The 19,261-nt window shown below is 50.1% G+C and overlaps 1 protein-coding gene across 2 annotated transcripts in view; it reads left to right on the top strand.

The window, feature by feature from the left end:
* Nucleotides 1-17,910, top strand: part of ACAD10 (acyl-CoA dehydrogenase family member 10) — a 70,253-nt gene extending 52,343 nt beyond the window's left edge. For both annotated transcript variants that reach the window (XM_025401178.1, XM_025401180.1), the window contains 9 exons: nt 4,510-4,910; nt 5,981-6,121; nt 6,888-7,025; nt 7,134-7,224; nt 8,164-8,322; nt 9,343-9,515; nt 14,288-14,431; nt 16,477-16,554; nt 17,143-17,910. In XM_025401178.1, coding sequence (XP_025256963.1) covers nt 4,510-4,910; nt 5,981-6,121; nt 6,888-7,025; nt 7,134-7,224; nt 8,164-8,322; nt 9,343-9,515; nt 14,288-14,431; nt 16,477-16,554; nt 17,143-17,283 — 1,466 coding nt within the window. In that variant the 3' untranslated portion in view covers nt 17,284-17,910. The remainder of the gene's footprint in view (nt 1-4,509; nt 4,911-5,980; nt 6,122-6,887; nt 7,026-7,133; nt 7,225-8,163; nt 8,323-9,342; nt 9,516-14,287; nt 14,432-16,476; nt 16,555-17,142) is intronic.
* The last annotated feature ends 1,351 nt before the right edge of the window (nt 17,911-19,261 follow it).

Below are 19,261 nucleotides of genomic sequence, written 5' to 3' on the forward strand. Positions count from 1 at the left end.
AAAAAAAAAAAGGGAGAGAGAGACGTAAAAGATACATTAGCCAGTTACAGTGTTGGGACCTTATTTGGATCCTTTCTTAAACAAATTATTTGGAAAAAATTTTGATGATAGTCAGTGAAACTTGAATTCTGAGTGGATGGTCGATGATATGAAGAAGTTACAGTCAACGATTTTTTAAGGGTGATAATAGTATTGTGGGTTCTTTAAAAAGTACTTGTCTTTGGAGTTTTGAAAGAATCCTAGATGAGATATTTGGGATGCACTCCAAAAAATCCAGGACAGTGGGAGTGAGGATGGCAGGGAATGAAACCAGACTGGGCTGGCGTCAATCATTGCGGAAGGTGAGCAATAGAACCCGCAGGCTCATTATTCTCTCCTCTCTACTCCTGTGTGTCTTTGAAATTTTCCAAAAGGAGGCCAGTCGTGATGGCTTATGCTGGTAATCCCAGCACTTTGGGAGGCCAAGGCAGGTGGATCACCTGAGGTCAGGAGTTTGAGACCAGCTTGGCCAACATGATGAAACCCCATCTCCCCTAAAAATATAAAAAGTACCTGGGTGTGGTGATGCCGCCTATAATCCCAGCTACATGGGAGGCTGAGGCAGGAGAATCACTTGAACCCGGGAGGCGGAAGTTGCAGTGAGCAGAGATCATGCCACTACACTCCAGCCTGGGTGGCAGAGCGAGACTCCATCTCAAAAAAAGAAACAAAAACAAAAGGTCGGGTGCAGTGGCTCACACCTGTAATCCCAGCGCTTTAGGAGGCTGAGGCGGGGCGGGGGGATCACAAGGTCAGGAGATCAAGACTATCCTGGCCAACATGGTGAAACCCTGTTTCTATTTAACATACAAAAATTAGCTGGGCTTGGTGGCACGTGCCCAGCTACTCGGAAGGCTGAGGCAGATGTATAGCTTGAACCAGGGAGTCAGAGGTTGCAGTGAGCTGAGATTGTGCCACTGCTCACTCCAGCCTGGTGACAGAGCGAGACTCCATCTCAAAAAAAAAGAAAAAGAAATTTTCTAAAAGTGAAACTTAAAAACAAAAGGCAAAGAGAAAGAAGGAGAGAGGAACTCATCATGGGGTTTGCTGGTGCTGAGGGAGTGTTTAGCTTTGCAGTCAGCGACTCCCCAAGCTTACTGGCAGCCTGTGTTCCCAGCCAGGTTGCCAGAGTCTTCTGAGAGAAGCAGTTGCAGTAGGAGAACTGATCATTCATTCCCAAGTATATGAGCCTCTACTAAAAGCCAGCACTGTGCTAGGTGGTCCTGGAAATACACAGTCGTGGGGAAAACTGTCTGGAGAAAAACCAGTACCCAGAGAATTTCTAGTTTAACTGTACCTGGTCTGATAAGCAGGGGATGCAGGAAGCAGGAATTTCTGGAAACAATATTTTCCCTTTTTTGGGAAAATACAGTATCAGCTGTAAGCCACCATTTCACATTTTTTTAATGGTTTTCCGATAAACACTAACCAGAAATATTTACTTAAACAGAATGGCTGCTAAGTCCTTATGGTGATGAATAGGCCTGGTCGCTTCCGACATTTCCTAGCAGGCTGCTGAGTTTTCTCCCTGCTCTGCTCCAGTGACCTGGGAAGAGCTTAATAGACTTTGCCCATTTTAGAATCTCCACCACTGAGTGTCCTCAGTCTGTCTCTCAGGAAGCCCTTTGACATGTTTCTAAGATCCTGTGAGCCATCGTCGTGGCTTCTGGTTTCTCTCGGCCCAGAGCTAAAACACCCCACCTTTTGCCACCAGACAGAAAAATGTCTGTTTGTTCAAGCCTTTATTCCTCTTATCTTACTGTGCACTCTTTTCCCTCCCCCTGGGAAGCCATCCAGACACACTGAGGAAATGGCTTAGTTTTCTCACATAAAAACAGCAAAATCCATTTTTTGAAAGAATAACATAAAAATATATGATGAATGGGGAAAAAACCAACTATAGGAATATAAATATTACTTTTGTACATTTGTCTTCTACAATTAGCTTTAAAATCACTTTTGTTTGAACAGCTGAAATATTTGGTACTGGCCGGGCGCGGTGGCTCAAGCCTGTAATCCCAGCACTTTGGGAGGCCGAGACGGGCGGATCACGAGGTCAGGAGATCGAGACCATCCTGGCTAACACCGTGAAACCCCGTCTCTACTAAAAATACAAAAAACTAGCCGGTCGAGGTGGCGGGCGCCTGTAGTCCCAGCTACTTGGGAGGCTGAGGCAGGAGAATGGCGTAAACCCGGGAGGCGGAGCTTGCAGTGAGCTGAGATCCGGCCACTGCACTCCAGCCCGGGCTACCGAGCAAGACTCCGTCTCAAAAAAAAAAAAAAAGAAATATTTGGTACTACCCAGGGAAAGTGGAGCTTAGAGAAGGGGTATCCAAGACATTCTCTCTATGGTGTCATTTACAAAAGACCTCAGATCAGCATTAGATTGGGAGGGGGATGAGAGAGACCAGAGCCCACTGAGCAGAAGATTTACAGTATGTACCTGCCCAGCACATGTGTCCTTCTCCTTCCTTAATAAGTGGTGCAGAAATTAGATTTCTGGCAGATGGCCACTGAAATTCTATAAAGTACTTACGACTGCAACTTAAGAGGACACCAGGGATGTGGTCTCCTGCCAGAACTACATTTGGGAAATATACCAGAAGCAATAGGTCGAAATCAATCCAAGCTTATACAAGTGACTTTTTCAGAGACAAAGTAGCAGTCTCAGAGTGCGAGCCAACTAAACAGAAGAAAATTAAGAATACACCTCTTACTCTGTTAGAAGAAGAAAATCCTTATGAATAATAGGGAACATAAGGGAAGTATCTTTCCCCTTCAATGTGCTGTGTGCAGTCCGAGGAATAAGGGGAAAATGCAGCCCCTTGTACTTCTCAGCCCCCACTGTGTGTCTGCAAGGAAGGGGCTATCTGGTTTCCCACTGACTTCCCTGGGTTAGGTTCATACCGGAAGGTCCTCAGTAGAGACCTAGTGAGGTCCAGTGGGCTAATTCTCGGCAGGGTAGCAAAGAATTTGTTCCTAACTCTGTAAGGAATAGTTTAAACTATCTTTAACACCAAGGCTGCATGCAAATGGCTGTCTCAGCTGGGCATGGTGGCTCATGCCTGTAATCCCAGCAGTTTGGTAGAGTGAGACAGGAGGATTGTTTGAGGCCAGGAGTTCGAGATCAGTTTGGGCAACATAGTAAGGCCCTATCTCTTATTTAAAAATAAATATTTATTTTTTTGAGACAGAGTTTTGTTCTTGTCACCCAGGCTGGAGTGCAATGGCATGATCTTACCCTACTGCAACCTCCACCTCCTAGGTTCAAGCGATTCTCCTGCCTCAGCCTCCCCAGTAGCTAAGATTACAGGTGTGCATCACCATACGTGGCTAAATTTTATACTTTTAGTAGAGACAGGGTTTCACCATGTTGCCCAGGCTGGTCTCAAACTCCTGACCTCCGGTGATCCGCCGGCCCTCAGCCTCCAAAGTGCTGAGATTACAGGCATGAGCCATTGCACCTGGCCGAAATATTATGTATCTTGATGGCAACGGTAGTTACCCAACTATGAGTTTGTTAAGACTTGCAGAGTTCTACATTAAGGAGGTGTGTGTACACCACACCTTGATTTTTTTTTTTTTTTTTTTTTTTTTGAGATGGGAGCCTCACTCTGTCACCCAGGCTGGAGTGCAATGGCACGATCTCGGCTCACTGCAACCTCTGCCTCCCAGGTTGAGGTGATTCTCCTGCCTTAGCCTCCTGAGTAGCTGAGATTACAGGCATGCACCACCATGCCTGGCTAATTTTTGTATTTTTAGTAGAGACAGGGTTTCTCCATGTTGGCCAGGCTGGTCTCAAACTCCTGACCTCAAGTAATCCACCCACCTTGGCCTTCCAAAGTGCTGGGATTACAGGCGTGAGCCACCGCACCCGGCCACCTTAATTTTTTTTAATGGAGAAAAATGTGTTTGTAAAAAAAGTCTTGATGCACATTTTAAAAGAAGAAAGAGACGGTGCGAGAGCCAAATAGTGAGTTGAGTGATGCTGGAGTTGATTCCATCCAGAGACAGTTGTGTCTAGAAATTGGCTCTTTCTCTAGTCAGTTGTGGCATTGCTGTTACCAATTTTGTAGCAAGGGTGGTCTAGGATGCAGGACTTCTTATAGCCCACTGGCAATGGCAGAGGTGATCTGGGGTGTTACTGATTAAATGTAGTCTTTTAGGAAAGCAGAGATCAAGAGCAGGGAGCAGGAAGTCCTGAGTTGGACTCTGGCCCCCAGCCCCCTAACTTCCAGTTCGTCCAAGTCACCTCCTTCTCTAAGACTCAGTTTTCTTGCCTGCAAAGTGCAGGTGAAAGCAGTTGTATTGCTTTGGTGATTCAGTGAGCTATAGTGGCTCTTAGTGTTCGGTACTTAGCAAGTGCTCAGCAAATGACAATACCTGTTGAAGTGACAATGTCATCACATGTTAACATCCCTGTGATGGGTTGTGTGGGAGTAATCACTGTTTTTCTTTGATTCTGCTTAGGGCAAGCAAGCTCCGCGCATGCGGAACAAACTGGAAAGCTGACCGAATTTGTGTCTAACCTGGCATGGGATTTTGCAGTCAAAGAAGGGTTCCGGGTTTTCAAAGAGATGCCCTTCAAAAATCCGTTAACAAGGTCCTGCCACACGTGGGCTAGGTCCCAGTCCCAGTGGTACCCCATAGGTACCAGGAGTTATAGCTCCGTTCCAGAAGCTTCCCCAGCTCATGCCTCAAGGGGAGGTCTGGTTATCTCTCCAGAGAGCCTCTCTCCACCTGTCAGAGAGCTGTATCACCGGCTGAAGCACTTCATGGAGCAGCACGTGTACCCTGCGGAGCCAGAACTGCAGAGTCACCAGGCCTCAGCAGCCAGGTGGAGCCCCTCCCCACTGATTGAAGACCTCAAGGTAAAGCAGCCGTGGTGAGGTGGTAAGACCCCAATACCATGGCACACCCTCCCCGACCCCACCGGGCTCACCTGAGCCATCCCAGGCAGTGAAGATACAGGAGGGCCGAGTTGAATGATCTTTGCTTCCATCATCTCAGAAAGAGCCAGCTAGCTCTTCATGACTCAGTTTCCATCTCTTGCTTTTGCTGTGCCTGTGTCACAGGCAGATGGCTCAGGGGTGACTGCACAGCCCAGGCAGCAGAATGCTTGGCCTTAGAAAGCCAGGGCAGGTTGGGCCTATCTCATGCATATTTGAATTACGTAAATTTGAAACAGTGCTGTATCAGCTAATACATCTCTCTCTAGAGAGCCGGTAATGTCACAGCTAGAGGGCCAAATCCACTGTGAGCTGAGTTTCTGTGTTGTCTCCCAGTGCTGTCACTTAAGCCGATAAACAGAAACACCTGCTGTTCCTTATCAGGTGAACCTTGGATTGTGTTAGTTTTGAAATTACTTGAGATCCTCAGGAGCATAATGCAATCATCATCTCCTTTTCTTTTCCGCCCCCCCAGGTTCAAGCGATTCTCCTGCCTCAGCCTCCCGAGTAACTGGGATTATAGGCACATGCCACCATGCCCAGCTAATTTTTGTATTTTTAGTAGAGATGGGATTTTACCATGATGGTCATGCTAGTCTCAAACTCCTGACCTCGTGATCTGACCGCCTCGGCCTCCCAAAGTGCTGGGATTACAGGCATGAGCCACCATCTCTTTTTTCTTTTTTTCTTTTTTTTTTTTTTTTGAGACAGGGTCTTGCTTAGTCACCCAGGGTGGAGCACAGTGGTGTGATCATAGCTCACTGTAGTCTCAAACTCCTGGGCTCATGTGATCCTCTCACCTCAGCCTCCTGTGTAGCTGGGACCACACGTGCAGCCACCACACCCAGCTCCTCATATCATTCATTTTTTTGGGCACACATGCATGTTTGGTTGTCTGCCTTGTTACCTCCAATCCATTTCATTGTTTTCCGTGGTTCAAAATAAAATGAAATCTTCCACTATGGTTTCCTGACTTATTTTCCCCATGATAGGAGAAAGCCAAGGCGGAAGGACTTTGGAACCTTTTTCTACCCTTGGAGGCTGATCCTGAGAAAAAATACGGAGCAGGACTGACCAATGTGGAATATGCACATCTGTGTGAGCTCATGGGCACGTCCCTATATGCCCCCGAGGTACCTTCTTTAAAGTTTTCCTCAGTGTGTGGGAACATCCTGATCTTCAAAAGAACTCACTCCTAAACAGATAGACCAGATTCAGAAGCACCAGCATGAACTTGAACTTTTTTTTTTTTTGAGATGGAATCTCGCTCTGTCACCCAGGCTGGAGTGCAGTGACGCAGTCTTGGCTCACTGCAACCCCTGCCTCCCGGGTTCAAGTGATTCTCCTGCCTCAGCATCCCGAGTAGCTGGGATTACAGGCACATGCCACCACACCTGGCTAATTTTTGTATTTTTAGTAGAGACAGGGTTTTACCATGTTGGCCGGGCTGGTCTCGAACTCCTGACCTCAGGTGATCCACCTACCTCGGCCTCCCAAAGTGCTGGGATTACAGGCGTGAGCCACCATGCCCATCCAACTTGAAGCTTGAAATATTGACATGAGAAGGCCAGGCATGGTCGCTCACACCTGTAATCCCAGTACTTTTGGAGACCAAAGTGTGGGGGATCACTTGAGGCCAGGAGTTCGACACCAGCCTGTGCAACATAGTGAGACCCTGTATGTACAAAAAAATAAAAAATTAGTCGGGTGTGATGGTGCACACCTGTAGTCCCAGCTGCTTGGGAAGCTGAGGCGCGGGAGGATGGCTTCAGCTGAGGAAGTCGAGGCTACAGTGAGCCATGATTGTCCCACAATACTCCAGCCTGGGTGACAGAGCTTGACCCTATTTTTTTTAGAAGAGGCCATGACAGTCGTGGTCATGCTCCTTTTCCTTCTCAGATATGTAACTGCTCTGCGCCTGACACGGGCAACATGGAGCTGCTGGTGAGGTATGGCACCGAAGCGCAGAAGGCTCGCTGGCTGATGCCTCTACTGGAGGGGAAAGCCCGCTCCTGTTTTGCTATGACCGAGCCCCAGGTACCTTGCCTGGGCTGCCACCCACTTGCCTGGCCCTGTTGTTGTCAGCCCCGCAGGAAACACGGGCTATCTACCGGCAGCTCTGACTGGAATGTGCTCCCCACTCAGGTTGCCTCTTCAGATGCCACCAATATTGAGGCTTCCATCAGAGAGGAGGACAGCTTCTATGTCATAAATGGTCACAAATGGTGGATCACAGGTATTTGGCCTAAAATGCACTTTTCAAATGCACATCAGGGAGTCTGCACTGATAGGCACACCTCTCAATGCCTGGGAGGAGCCTCTGCTTTTTCAAGTTGACACAAAGGAGATTCTGTCACTTAGCGCCCCCAGCAGAGGCAGCTGGGAGAATAGGAGGGTTACTGCATGGAGCACGCTGTTCTCAGAGGTGGCGCTTTGCAGGGCAGGGACGTCCCCCAGTGCCCACACATGGACGGATGCCTCCCTGCATGTGACCCCAGGAATCTCTCCACTTCCTGCTGTTCATTCTGCCTTGGGCAGCTCCCCTTCCTTGGTGGCTTCCTGGCTCCTTGATCAGATGTGTTACATCCTAAGGGTTAATGACAATCCTGACGCTTAGGGAGTGTCCAGTGTTACTTCTACAGGGCCCCCACAAGTAGCTAATGGAGCTTACCTCCCAGAGCCCGTACCTCCCTGGACATTAAGAATGAGCATCCCTATTTTTCAGAGGAGGAAACCACACTCAGACTTAGGTCCCTTGCCTGGGATATGAGCCCCTAGCTGGCACGTAGAGAACCCAGAGTCAAAGGTTCACCTGATTCCAAGGCCCAGGCCCAGAGCCATTATGTGTGCACACCTGTGGGAGCCGAGCCAGCTGGCAGGGATCAAGTAGCAGTTTTCGTCCTCTTGTCTCTAAATTATATTTTCTGCTCTATGTGATGCTTTTAAAAACTTGCTCTTATGATGTTGGATTCATTCCTCACTGAAATAAGAGCAAAACCCAATTTGCTCTTATTTCTGGTCATCAGTCTGCAGATGCTCATCTGATTACATGGAGCCTTAAAGATTTGATCTGTCTGCTTCCTTGCTGTGCCTTTCTTGGGCCAGGACCACGTGTGTAGAGATTTGATGGCCCTGGTGTCAGATGATGAGGTCTGTCTCTCTCCTTTCCTGGCAGGCATCCTGGATCCTCGTTGCCAACTCTGTGTGTTTATGGGAAAAACAGACCCACATGCACCAAGACACCGGCAGCAGTCCGTGCTCTTGGTTCCCATGGATACCCCAGGGATAAAAATCATCCGGCCTCTGACAGTGTATGGACTGGAGGATGCACCAGGTGAGACGTCCAGGGGCGGTGTCACCCCTGGGTGTTGGTCTGGTCCCCAGGAAATGCCGTTGGGGAGCCCCTGCTCTTGTTCAGGACTTGCCACATCCCACGTCTGACAGTATGATATTTGGAGAGTTACATGCTCCTACATTTCATTTCCATACATGAGTATCAACCATGCAGGCAGATTTCAGACAGGCATTTATGCATTTTTTCCCTCTTCTTTTTTTTTTTTTTTTTTTTTTTGAGACGGAGTCTCGCTCTGTCGCGGCCCAGGCTGGAGCGCAGTGGCCGGATCTCAGCTCACTGCAAGCTCCGCCTTCCGGGTTTACGCCATTCTCCTGCCTCAGCCTCCCGAGTAGCTGGGACTACAGGCGCCCGCCACCTCGTTCGGCTAGTTTTTGGTATTTTTTTTTTAGTAGAGACGGGGTTTCACCGTGTTAGCCAGGATGGTCTCGATCTCTTGACCTCGTGATCCGCCCGTCTCGGCCTCCCAAAGTGCTGGGATTACAGGCTTAAGCCACCGCGCCCGGCCATTTTTTCCCTCTTCTAAGCTTAGAAGGTAAGCAGGAGTCTGTGATGCAGGAAGCCATACAGGGCAGAGGCAGGAAGTGGACCCCAGACCTACTCTTCCAGGCCCCAGTGTGTACAGCTGACCTCTAGGTCACAGCCCTGGTTTGGTCCGCTCCCAGTTTGGTTCTCTGCTAACAGTGTTCACGTTTTTCCTTTCAGTGTTTTCATAGGATCACTACATTATCACAAACCACTAGGAGCTTCAGCTTAAGGTGGCATTATGTTTTTATAAAAGGAATCACAGAATATTCATTTGCCATTATAAATCAGTGATTCATTTTCTGTGTTTAACAGGCTCCTTCCTGCCATCCTTTTCCCTTTAACCATGTCCTAGTAAGAAAGCTAAATAAAGTGCAGGGACATTGCCAGCAGATAACCCAGACTAAGGTGAGGAAGAAACACATCCAAGGGAAATGACTATGGCACCTGCTCACAGTGATCATTTGGGTCTTTCAGGTGGCCATGGTGAAGTCCGATTTGAGCACGTGCATGTGCCCAAAGAGAACATGGTCCTGGGCCCTGGCCGAGGCTTTGAGATCGCCCAAGGCAGACTGGGCCCCGGCAGGATCCATCACTGCATGAGGCTGATCGGGTTCTCAGAGAGGGCCCTGGCGCTCATGAAGGCCCGCGTGAGTGCTTCCTCCTGCGCCTAGCACTGACTCAGAACCACCACCTTCTGCTTTGCTGTCGGGCTTCAATTCCTACCTGTTTTCTGAGTACAGTCCCAGCAGGTGAAGCAAGGTGATGTCCTTGCCAAGAAGTTGCATTCCTATCTTTGCTTTGCATCTGCTACTTTGCTGCAGTTTGGATTCAGAGCAGGATAGAACCCACTCTGTCGAGGTGACTGGAAAGGCCAGGCTCTATAGCAGCAGAGGGCAAGGTTCCAAGGTGTAAAGGTCATGCTGCTAGCACATTATTAAAAATCAGTCTGGGTGCAGTGGCTCATGGCTATAATCTCAGTACTTTGGGAGGTCTAGGTAGGAGGGTTGCTTGAAGCCAAGCACTTGAGACCAGCCTAAGCAAAAAAGAAAGACTCAGTCTCTACAAAAAAAAAAAATTTTTTTTTTTCTTTGAGATGGAGTCTTGCTCACCAGACTGGAGTGCAGTGGGGTGATCTTGGCTCATTGCAACCTCCACCTCCCAGGTTGAAGCAATTCTGCCTCAGCCTTCCAAGTAGCTGGGACTACAGGCGTGCACCACCACGCCCAGCTAACTTTTGTATTTTTAGTAGAGACGGGATTTCACTATGTTGGCCAGTATGGTCTCGATCTTTTGACCTCATGATCTGCCTGCCTTGGCCTCCCAAAGTGCTGGGATTACAGGCATGAGCCACCGTGCCACCCGGCAAAAAAAAGTTTTTTTTTTTTTTTGGAGATGCAGTCTCGCTCTGTCACCCAGGCTGGAGTGCAGTGGCGCAATCTTGGCTCACTGCAACCTCTGCCTCCTGGGTTCACACCATTCTCCTGCCTCAGTCTCCTGAGTAGCTGGGACTACAGGCATCTGCCACCACACCCGGCTAATTTTTTGTATTTTTAGTAGAGACAGGGTTTCACCGTGTTAGTCAGGATGGTCTCGATCTCACCGTGTTAGCCAGGATGGTCTCAATCTCCTGACCTTGTGATCTGCCCACCTCGGCCCCCCAAAGTGCTGGGATTACAGGCATGAGCCACCGCGCCTGGCCAAAAAGAAAGAGTTTAAGTGCCAGGCATGATGGCATGTGTCAGCTGGCATGTGTCAGACTACAGGTCCCAGCTACTCGGGAGGCTGAGGCAGAAGGATCGCTTGAACCTAGGTGTTTAGGGCTGCAGTGAGCAGTGATCACACCACTGCACTCCAGCCTGGGTGACAGAGTGAGACCTTGTCTCTTTAAAAATAAATAAACAGGCCGGGCGCGGTGGCTCAAGCCTGTAATCCCAGCACTTTGGGAGGCCGAGACGGGTGGATCACGAGGTCAGGAGATCGAGACCATCCTGGTGAACATGGTGAAACCCCGTCTCTACTAAAAAATACAAAAAACTAGCCGGGCGAGGTGGCGGCGCCTGTAGTCCCAGCTACTCGGGAGGCTGAGGCAGGAGAATGGCGTGAACCCGGGAGGCGGAGCTTGCAGTGAGCTGAGATCCGGCCACTGCAACTCCAGCCCGGGAGACAGAGCGAGACTCCGTCTCAAAAAAAAAAAAAAAAATAAAAAATAAAAAATAAATAAATAAATAAACAAACAAATAAATAAATCAGACACCAGGGAGACCCCATGTGGCTTGTTTTTGTCCTTAGGGTTCCATCATCTGGCCTGTACCACCCTCCACAGCACATCCAGAAAACTATTCTGCCATGACCCCACTGCCCCCAAAGTTTGGAAACCTAGGTTAAAAGACAGCTGCTGCCAGGACAAGAATTCAAATTGGTGATTATCAATTTCAGAAAGGTGACGCATACCATGAGACTAAAACCAGTGTCTCACAAGAACTGCTATTGAAAGAACAGAGGCAGTCTGCATTTTTGATTACTGAGCAAACCTGTGATTTACACCCTTTTTAGTTAAGACTGACCAGTTATTTTTTCTTTCTAAGTAAAACGCTCCTGTCTGTGGACTCAGGTATGGTGCTTCAGCCCCATGTGGCATTAAATTCAACCTGGCAGAACAATTGGACTGAATGAATCAGACAGAAGTCTCCAGAAAGTACATAGCATGAACATGGCACCTCCACTGAGGACTCGGTTAGAGTAATTAGGAATCTACAAAAGATTTGCTACTAGGAGGTTCACCACAGTGCTCATTCAGATAGCAAAATTCTGAACAACTTATAAGGATAACAATGACTGTTGGACAAATGAACCACGAGATGACATACAGTGAGACTTTAAATGATGCTGTGGAAATCTATTCCTTAACATGGAGAAATTGTTCACTATATACATTTAAATTTTTTTAAAAAAGACTGTGACCAGGTGTGGTGACTCACTCCAAGCACTCTGAGAGGCCGAGGCAGGCAGACTGCTTGAGCCCAGGAATTTGAGAGTAGGCTGGGCAATATGGCAAAACCTCATCTCTATGAAAAATAAAAAATAAGGCCGGGCGTAGTGGCTAATGCCTGTAATCTCAGCACTTTGGGAGGCTGAGGCGGGCGGATCACTTCAGATTAGAAGTTCAAGACCAGCCTCACCAACATGGTGATACTGCGTCTCTACTGAAAATAAAAAAAAAGCTGGGCCTGGTGGCACATGCCTGTAATCCCAGCTACTTGGGAGGCTGAGGCAGGAGGATCACTTGAATCCAGGAGGTGGAGGTTGCAGTGAGCTGAGAATGCACCACTGCACTCCAGCTGGGGTGACAAAGCAAGACTCTGTCTAAAAAAAAAAAATTAAAATTAAAAAATTAAAAATATTAGCCAGGTGGGGCTGGGCGTGGTGGCTCACACCTGTAATTCCAGCACTTTGGGAGGCTGAGGTTGGGCAGATCACCTGAGGTCAGGAGGTCGAGTCCAGCCTGACCAACATGGAGAAACTCTGTCTCTACTAAAAATATATAATTAATTGGGCGTGGTGGCACATGCCTGTAATCCCAGCTACTCGGGAGGCCGAGGCAGGAGAATTGCCTGAACCTGGGAGGCGGAGGTTGCGGTGAGCCAAGATCACACCATTGCACTCCAGCCTGGGCAACAAGAGCAATACTCTGTCTCAAAAATAAATAAATAAATGAATAAATTAGCCAGGTGTGATGGCACGCATTTATAGTCCTAGCTACTCAGGAGGCTGAGGTGGGAGGATCTCCTGAGCCTGGGAGGTCGAGGCTGCAGCGACCTGTGACTCTGCCACTGCACTGCAGCCTGGGCAACAGAGCAACACCCTGTCTGGGGGAAAAAAAAAAAAAAAAGAAACAAGCTGTTAGCTTTGATGCAAAATAATGTTTTTGTTTTTTGTTGTTTTTGTTGTTATTGTTTTAAGCAGGCTGGCCGGGTGCAGTGGCTCACACCTGTGATCCCAACACTTTGAGAGGCCGAGGCAGGCAGATCACCTGAGGTCAGGAGTTAGAGACCAGTCAGGCCAAAATGGTGAAACACCCCGTCTCTATTTTAAAAATACAAAAATTAGCCGGGTGTAGTGGCAGGCACCTGTAATCCAAGGTACTTGGGAGGCTGAGGCAGGAGAATCACTTGAACCTGGGAGGCGGAGGTTGCAGTGAGCTGAGATTGCACCACTGCACTACAGCCTGGGCAACAAAAGCGAAACTCCATCTCAAACAAACAAAAAGGCTACAAAACAATATGTAGAGTATGGCTCCTGTTTTTGGAAAAAATAAGTATATATACAAAAAGTCTAGAAGGATAGAGGAGAATATCCACCAAATATTAACTAGAGGTGACTAGATGGTGGGATTCTAAGTGTTCGTAATTACTGTCCTCTCTTTTTTTGTTCTGAAAACGGGTAGTTTTTCTGCCATGAGATAAATTATTTGTGTAGATTCTTTTAGTAAAAAAATAAAAAAACAAAAAAACTAGGCTGGGTGTGGTGGTTCATGCCTATAATCCCAACACTTGGGGAGACCAAGGCAGGAGGATTGCCTGAGTCTAGGAGTTCGAGACCAGTCTCGGCAATGTAGTGAGATCCTGTCTCTGCAAAAAATTGAAAAGTTAGTTGGATGTGGTGGTTCACGCCTATGGTCCCAGCTGCTCAGGAGGCTGAGGTAGGAAGATTGCTTGAGCCAGGGGAGGTGGAGGTTGCAGTGAGCCAAATTCATGCCACTGCACTCCAGCCTGGGCAACAAAGTGAGAACCTGTCTCCAAAAAAATTTAAAAAAGAAGGAAAAATAATCAATAAAACAGGAAAAAAAAGGAATACTTAGAACCTTTTCTGATGCCTTGTGACTTTCAGAATTTAAAATCCCCATTGCAGATACAGCCGCCCACAGCAGAAGGCCGGGAGCAAGAGAGGGGGCTGAGGAGACCTTGCTTCCACTGGAGCTGCAGGGTGGGAAGGGGTGCTGCGGTCAGCAGAGGGCACCCTTCGCCTGCGCCGTGTGCAGTGCCTGCAGTCACTCCCTCATTTCCAGGAGTAGCCTTGGACCAGATGCTGGCTCAGATCTGTAACTGCTTCTGTCTGGTAGCCAGGCCTGCCCAGATGTACAATGGCTGGAATAAAGGGTTCTTGGAAGCAATTTGTTACAGGTACCCTGTGGGCTATGGCTGGCTGTGGCGCACATGAAGGTTGGGTGTCAGACCTACTCCCTGGAAATGGCCCATGGCTGCACACAGGCACCTTGGCTGAGAAGCTGCACGGTCCTGCTTTCACTCTCCTCCCCTGCTGTGTCCTGTCTGCTTCCACCCAACTCTTCAGGCCACCAGCCCCCACCTCTTGTGACCACCCCTAGCCCAGCGTGTCCTCAGCCCATCTCCTGTGTCGACAGGTGAAGTCCCGCGTGGCCTTTGGGAAGCCCCTGGTGGAGCAGGGCACAGTGCTGGCGGACATTGCGCTGTCGCGCGTGGAGATCGAGCAGGCACGGCTGCTGGTGCTGAGAGCTGCCCACCTCATGGACCTGGCAGGAAACAAGGTAGGGGCAGGGGCATGAAGGGGCCTCCCAGAGGCAGAGATTCTTCCTCCTCATTCAGCAAAGCATTAGAGCCTGGCTTCTTGACATTAGAAACTATTTCACCTCTACTTGGAGCTGTTTTGGCAGTTTTTCAAAAATTGAACAAGAAGAGAGGACTGGCCTTTGTGTTTTACTGACCTGGTGAGCTGCTTAGTCCAAGGCAGTGGGTTTGATGGGGCCACAGCACCCCTGGGTGGCCCTGGACTCCCAGGGCCATTGGTGGAGGTGTTGGACAACCTAACAGTAAGTCAGGGAAAAGGGACCCTCTACTGGCCTTCATCTGAATATCGAATTAGCAAAATAGAAGCTTATTTTCAAGTGTGACATTAGTGATTAACTAAGGCGCTTTTTAACCTTTTATTTATTTATTTTTTGAGACAGGGCCTCACTCTGTAGCCAGGCTGGAATGCAGTGGTACATCATGGCTCACTGAAGCCTCAGCTTTCTAAGTAGCTGGGACTCCAGGCGCACACCTCCATGCCCAGCTAATTCTTTATTTATTTATTTATTTATTTATTTTGAGACGGAGTCTCGCTCTGTCGCCCAGGCTGGAGTGCAGTGGCCGGATCTCAGCTCACTGCAAGCTCCGCCTCCCGGGTTCATGCCATTCTCCTGCCTCAGCCTCCCGAGTAGCTGGGATTACAGGTGCCCGCCACCTCGCCCGGCTAGTTTTTTTGTATTTTGTAGTAGAGACAGGGTTTCACCGTGTTAGCCAGGATGGTCTCGATCTCCTGACCTCGTGATCCGCCCGTCTCAGCCTCCCAAAGTGCTGGGATTACAGGCTTGAGCCACCGCGCCCGGCCTCTTTATTTTTTGTAGAGACCGGGTCTCACCATGTTACCCAGGCTAACTAAGGCTCTTTCTAAGTGCCTGTGATGACCAAGTACAATGCCATGTTGACCGTGCTTTGTCCAGCCTTCTGTGGGGCAGCCTCCACCCCCACCCAAGATCCTCAGCCGTCAGGGACCAACCCAGGTTCACAGTTCCTGGTTCTTTGACACTGGCGTGCTAGATATGGTAGAGGCTGCTGGGTGTCCCCCTTGAACACCCTGCCCCAGGGCAGATCACTGTAGCTCGGTTTCCCAGAGCCCTGACTGGCCTTGGTCCACTGCTGCTTGGAGGCAGAGCTGGCCATGACCCTGAGCAAAGCACAGGCCCCTCCCCCTTGTCCCTTCAGTGTGTGCTGGCTGTGTTCCCCGTCATCTGGGAAGACAGCCACATTCTCCCAGCACTTGCTTCACATCTTGCAACATAAGATAGTAGTTGCTAACATGGCGCCCTTCATCCCTGGGTGCTGTCTAGCCGTATACCAGGCAGGGGCAGCCTCACCCAGCTCACATCAGCGAGACCTTGGGGCCTCTGTTGTGGACCCTGGTTTTTGACTTCCTCCTGGGAATCTGATCGTTATTCCAAGCTTTCTGCCCTCGGGTCTTTTTTGTTGTTTGGTTTTTTGTTTTGTTTTTGAGAGATGGAGGCTCGCTCTGTCGCCTAGGCTGGAGTAGAGTGGCATGATCTCGGCTCACTGCAACCTCCGCCTCCCGGGTTCAAGCAGCTCTCCTGCCTCAGTTTCCCAAGTAGCTGGGACTACAGGCGTGCAGTACCACACCCAGCTAATTTTTGTATTTTTTAGTAGAGACTAGATTTCACTATATGTTGGCCAGGTTGGTCTCGAACTCCTGACCTCAGGTGATCTGCCTGCCTCGGCCTCCCAAAGTGCTGGAATTACAGGCCTGAACCACCGCACCTGGCCTGTTGTTTGTTTTTGAGATGAGGTCTTACTCTGTTGTCCAGGCTTGAGTGCAGGGTTGCAGTTTTGGCTTACTGTAGCCTCGACTTCCCAGACTCAGACAGTCCTCTCACCTCAGCCTCCTGAGTAGCTGGGACTACAAGCACATGCCACCATGCCCAGCTAGTTTTTGTATTTTTAGTGGAGATGGGGGGCGGGGTCACTCTGCCACCCGGGCTGCCCTTGGGTCTTTTATAATCACATCTCCTCTTCCTTACAGGCTGCAGCCTTGGATATAGCCATGATTAAAATGGTCGCCCCATCCATGGCCTCCCGAGTGATTGATCGTGCGATTCAGGTGAGCACAGACTAGACAGTTGGCTTATTTGAACCATCAATACCAGATGCCAAACTCCCCTGTCTTCAGCCGCCCAGCCTCCTGTAGACCCTGGCAGACACCCTGTGTCACCCACTCACCATGCATGCGACTTTCCTTTTCCTCTTCAGAATGACCCAGCAAGGTGCGGGGTGCCATCCTACCCCAATTTTTAATGTGAGGAAACAAGCACAGAAAAGTAAAGTGACTTGTCCAGGTCACTGAGCTTGCAAGTAGCTGACCTCAAATTCACATGAACTTGGGTTTTCATAAGCCCGGAGCCCAGGCTCTTTACCATGCAGGGAGGCCGCCGCCTCAGATCCTAACCCCCGGCCCCAGCATGGGGCAGAAGGCACCTGCAGAGTGGACCTGGGGAGTCTGGAGGCTGTGGGATGGCAGGTGTGGCCCCACGGAAGCCCTATGGAATATTAGTGATTGTATCACATAGGTGCCACGGGGGAAGTCTGGGAAGATGGTTGTTATGGCCCATCAAAAGCAGTCTATCATTCCTGGGGCCCTCAGAGACAAGGGCTCACCCAGGGCTGCCTCCCTCCACCCTGTGTCTGCCAGGCCTTCGGAGCGGCGGGCCTGAGCAGCGACTACCCACTGGCTCAGTTCTTCACCTGGGCCCGAGCCCTGCGCTTTGCCGACGGCCTTGACGAGGTGCACCGGGCCACGGTGGCCAAGCTAGAGCTGAAGCACCGCATTTAGAGGCTTGGGGCTGCAGGAGCCCAGTGTCCTGGCTGGACCAGCCGTGCTCAGATCTGTCACTGATGTGCCTTGAAAGATCCAGTGTGTGTGGCTCCTGCACCCTGCTCAGCAGCTCTGTCCCAGGACAGTCAGGGTGCACTCAAGCTTTCTGGTTCTCCACAGAAGACATCTCTGCAAGAAGCCTAAAGTCTGTTTCAGGCCAGGAGGAGGGGATTTGCTGAGGGCCAAGGGGGTTCCAGGACAGAGTCTGGAAAGCTGGTCTTCAGGCTCTCAGTCCCGGGCTGGGCAGGCACGGTCACTTCACTTCAGCCTCTCAGTCCCTCTCTCTGCCTGTGGGGATCTGGACACATTTTGGGAGGCCTCCCGAAGGCTGTGGGACGTGCTTGCTCTGGCAGCTGCAGGGTTCCTGTCTGGCCTCCCTGGTGAGCAGAGGGGTGGCCACGATGGGCAGCAGCCTGGAGACCCAGGGCCTGGGCACCTGGGAAAATGGAATGCAACCCACATTGTAAAGCCACTGGCATCTGATTATCTCCATTTGAACACACAGCACAGAACACTCATTTAAATGTTGTTTTGGAAAGGGGTTTTGGGATCACAAAAGAATAAGAAAACACATCTCAGAGGCTTTGTGGACTTTCTGTGTCATACAAAGAGAATCGAGTGGAGAGGTTCCCTTCGTGCCTCCTCCCGCCTGTGTTTCCTTGAGGTCCAAGCTGCCATCTCAGTCTCATACATGCTGGGAGCGCAGAGGCCACGGGTCCGATAACTCCCGAGTTGGCTGCCTTCCCTCACTATGTAGCCCAGGGCCCTGTACTCATATACACTTCACCCAGGAGCTGGCATGTGAGGCCCCTGCAGCCTCCACCTGCTCCATAGTCAGAATCATATCTGATGGAACAGGAGGTGGTGGCGCTTTCGCCATTACACTTTGGAGTGCAATCTCTTTTCTCTGAGGAAAGTGGAAACGCTCACTCAGTTGTGGTCTGAGCTCCTTGAGAAACCCGGCGATATGCAAAGATGAGCCAGGGGCAGTGAGGACCCAGCCTACTGGTCTTATAACTCATGGTGGTGTAGCCAAAACCTGTCACAGGTTAGACCAGACGGGCAGGGACCATCCCCCCGGCTGCCACATTGCTGAGGTGACCCTGTGGGAACCGCCTTCCCTGAGAATGGCCAGCCAGGACTGCGCCCCTACACTATCAGCACCACGAGGGGCCCGTGAATGGCTCCTCAGACCCGTGTGCGCGGGGGTGTGGGGAGGCAGGTCCCCCTTCACCACACTTGAGAAACTGCTTGTTACTCAAGGAAGTTAAACCCCAAACAAATGCCTGTCACAACGCCTACCACACTGGCCTCCTGACCAGTGTGGCAGGAGCACAGCAGCTGAGTGCTCCCTTAGGCTCCAGGAGGAGGGGTTTTCTTCAAAAAAAGGAAGTGGTCATGGCCTGGCCTGTCTTGTGGGCCTAAGAATGTTTTTCATGGCCTCTGAGGTTAACCTTGCCTGTTCAGTAACACAGCTGCAGAGAGGAAAATGGGAGTCAGGCTGTGGGCACCCCCACATCTCCCTCAGATCCTCTGCCTTGAGGGCTGGAGGCCCTGGGGACCCTGGGAATGCTGCCTGCAGACAGGCAGGTCCCTGCAGGCCCTCCACCTTTGCTAGATGATTCTGCCCACCACTGTTGAGGGAGCCCCAGCTCTGGGCCCAGCACGAGTCCAAGCCTTGGGGGAATGTGCAAGTAAACAAATCAGGCCAACTGCTGGCCTTTGGGGTTTGCATCTCAAGTAGGGGATGGTGGTTAGTGCCCCGGAGGCCTGGGCACGTGATGGGGCAAGCACTGCTGGGGCTGGAGGCTGAGGGGAGGACTCTCTCCAGAAGAGGTGTCTCAGCCAAACCTGCCTGACAAGAAGAAAGGGCAGGCTGGGTGCCACGGGTCACACACATAATGTCAACACTTTGGGAGGCCAGATGGCATCTGGA

The sequence above is a fragment of the Theropithecus gelada genome, chromosome 11, assembly GCF_003255815.1.
Source record: "Theropithecus gelada isolate Dixy chromosome 11, Tgel_1.0, whole genome shotgun sequence".
Classification (NCBI taxonomy): Eukaryota; Metazoa; Chordata; class Mammalia; order Primates; family Cercopithecidae; genus Theropithecus; species Theropithecus gelada.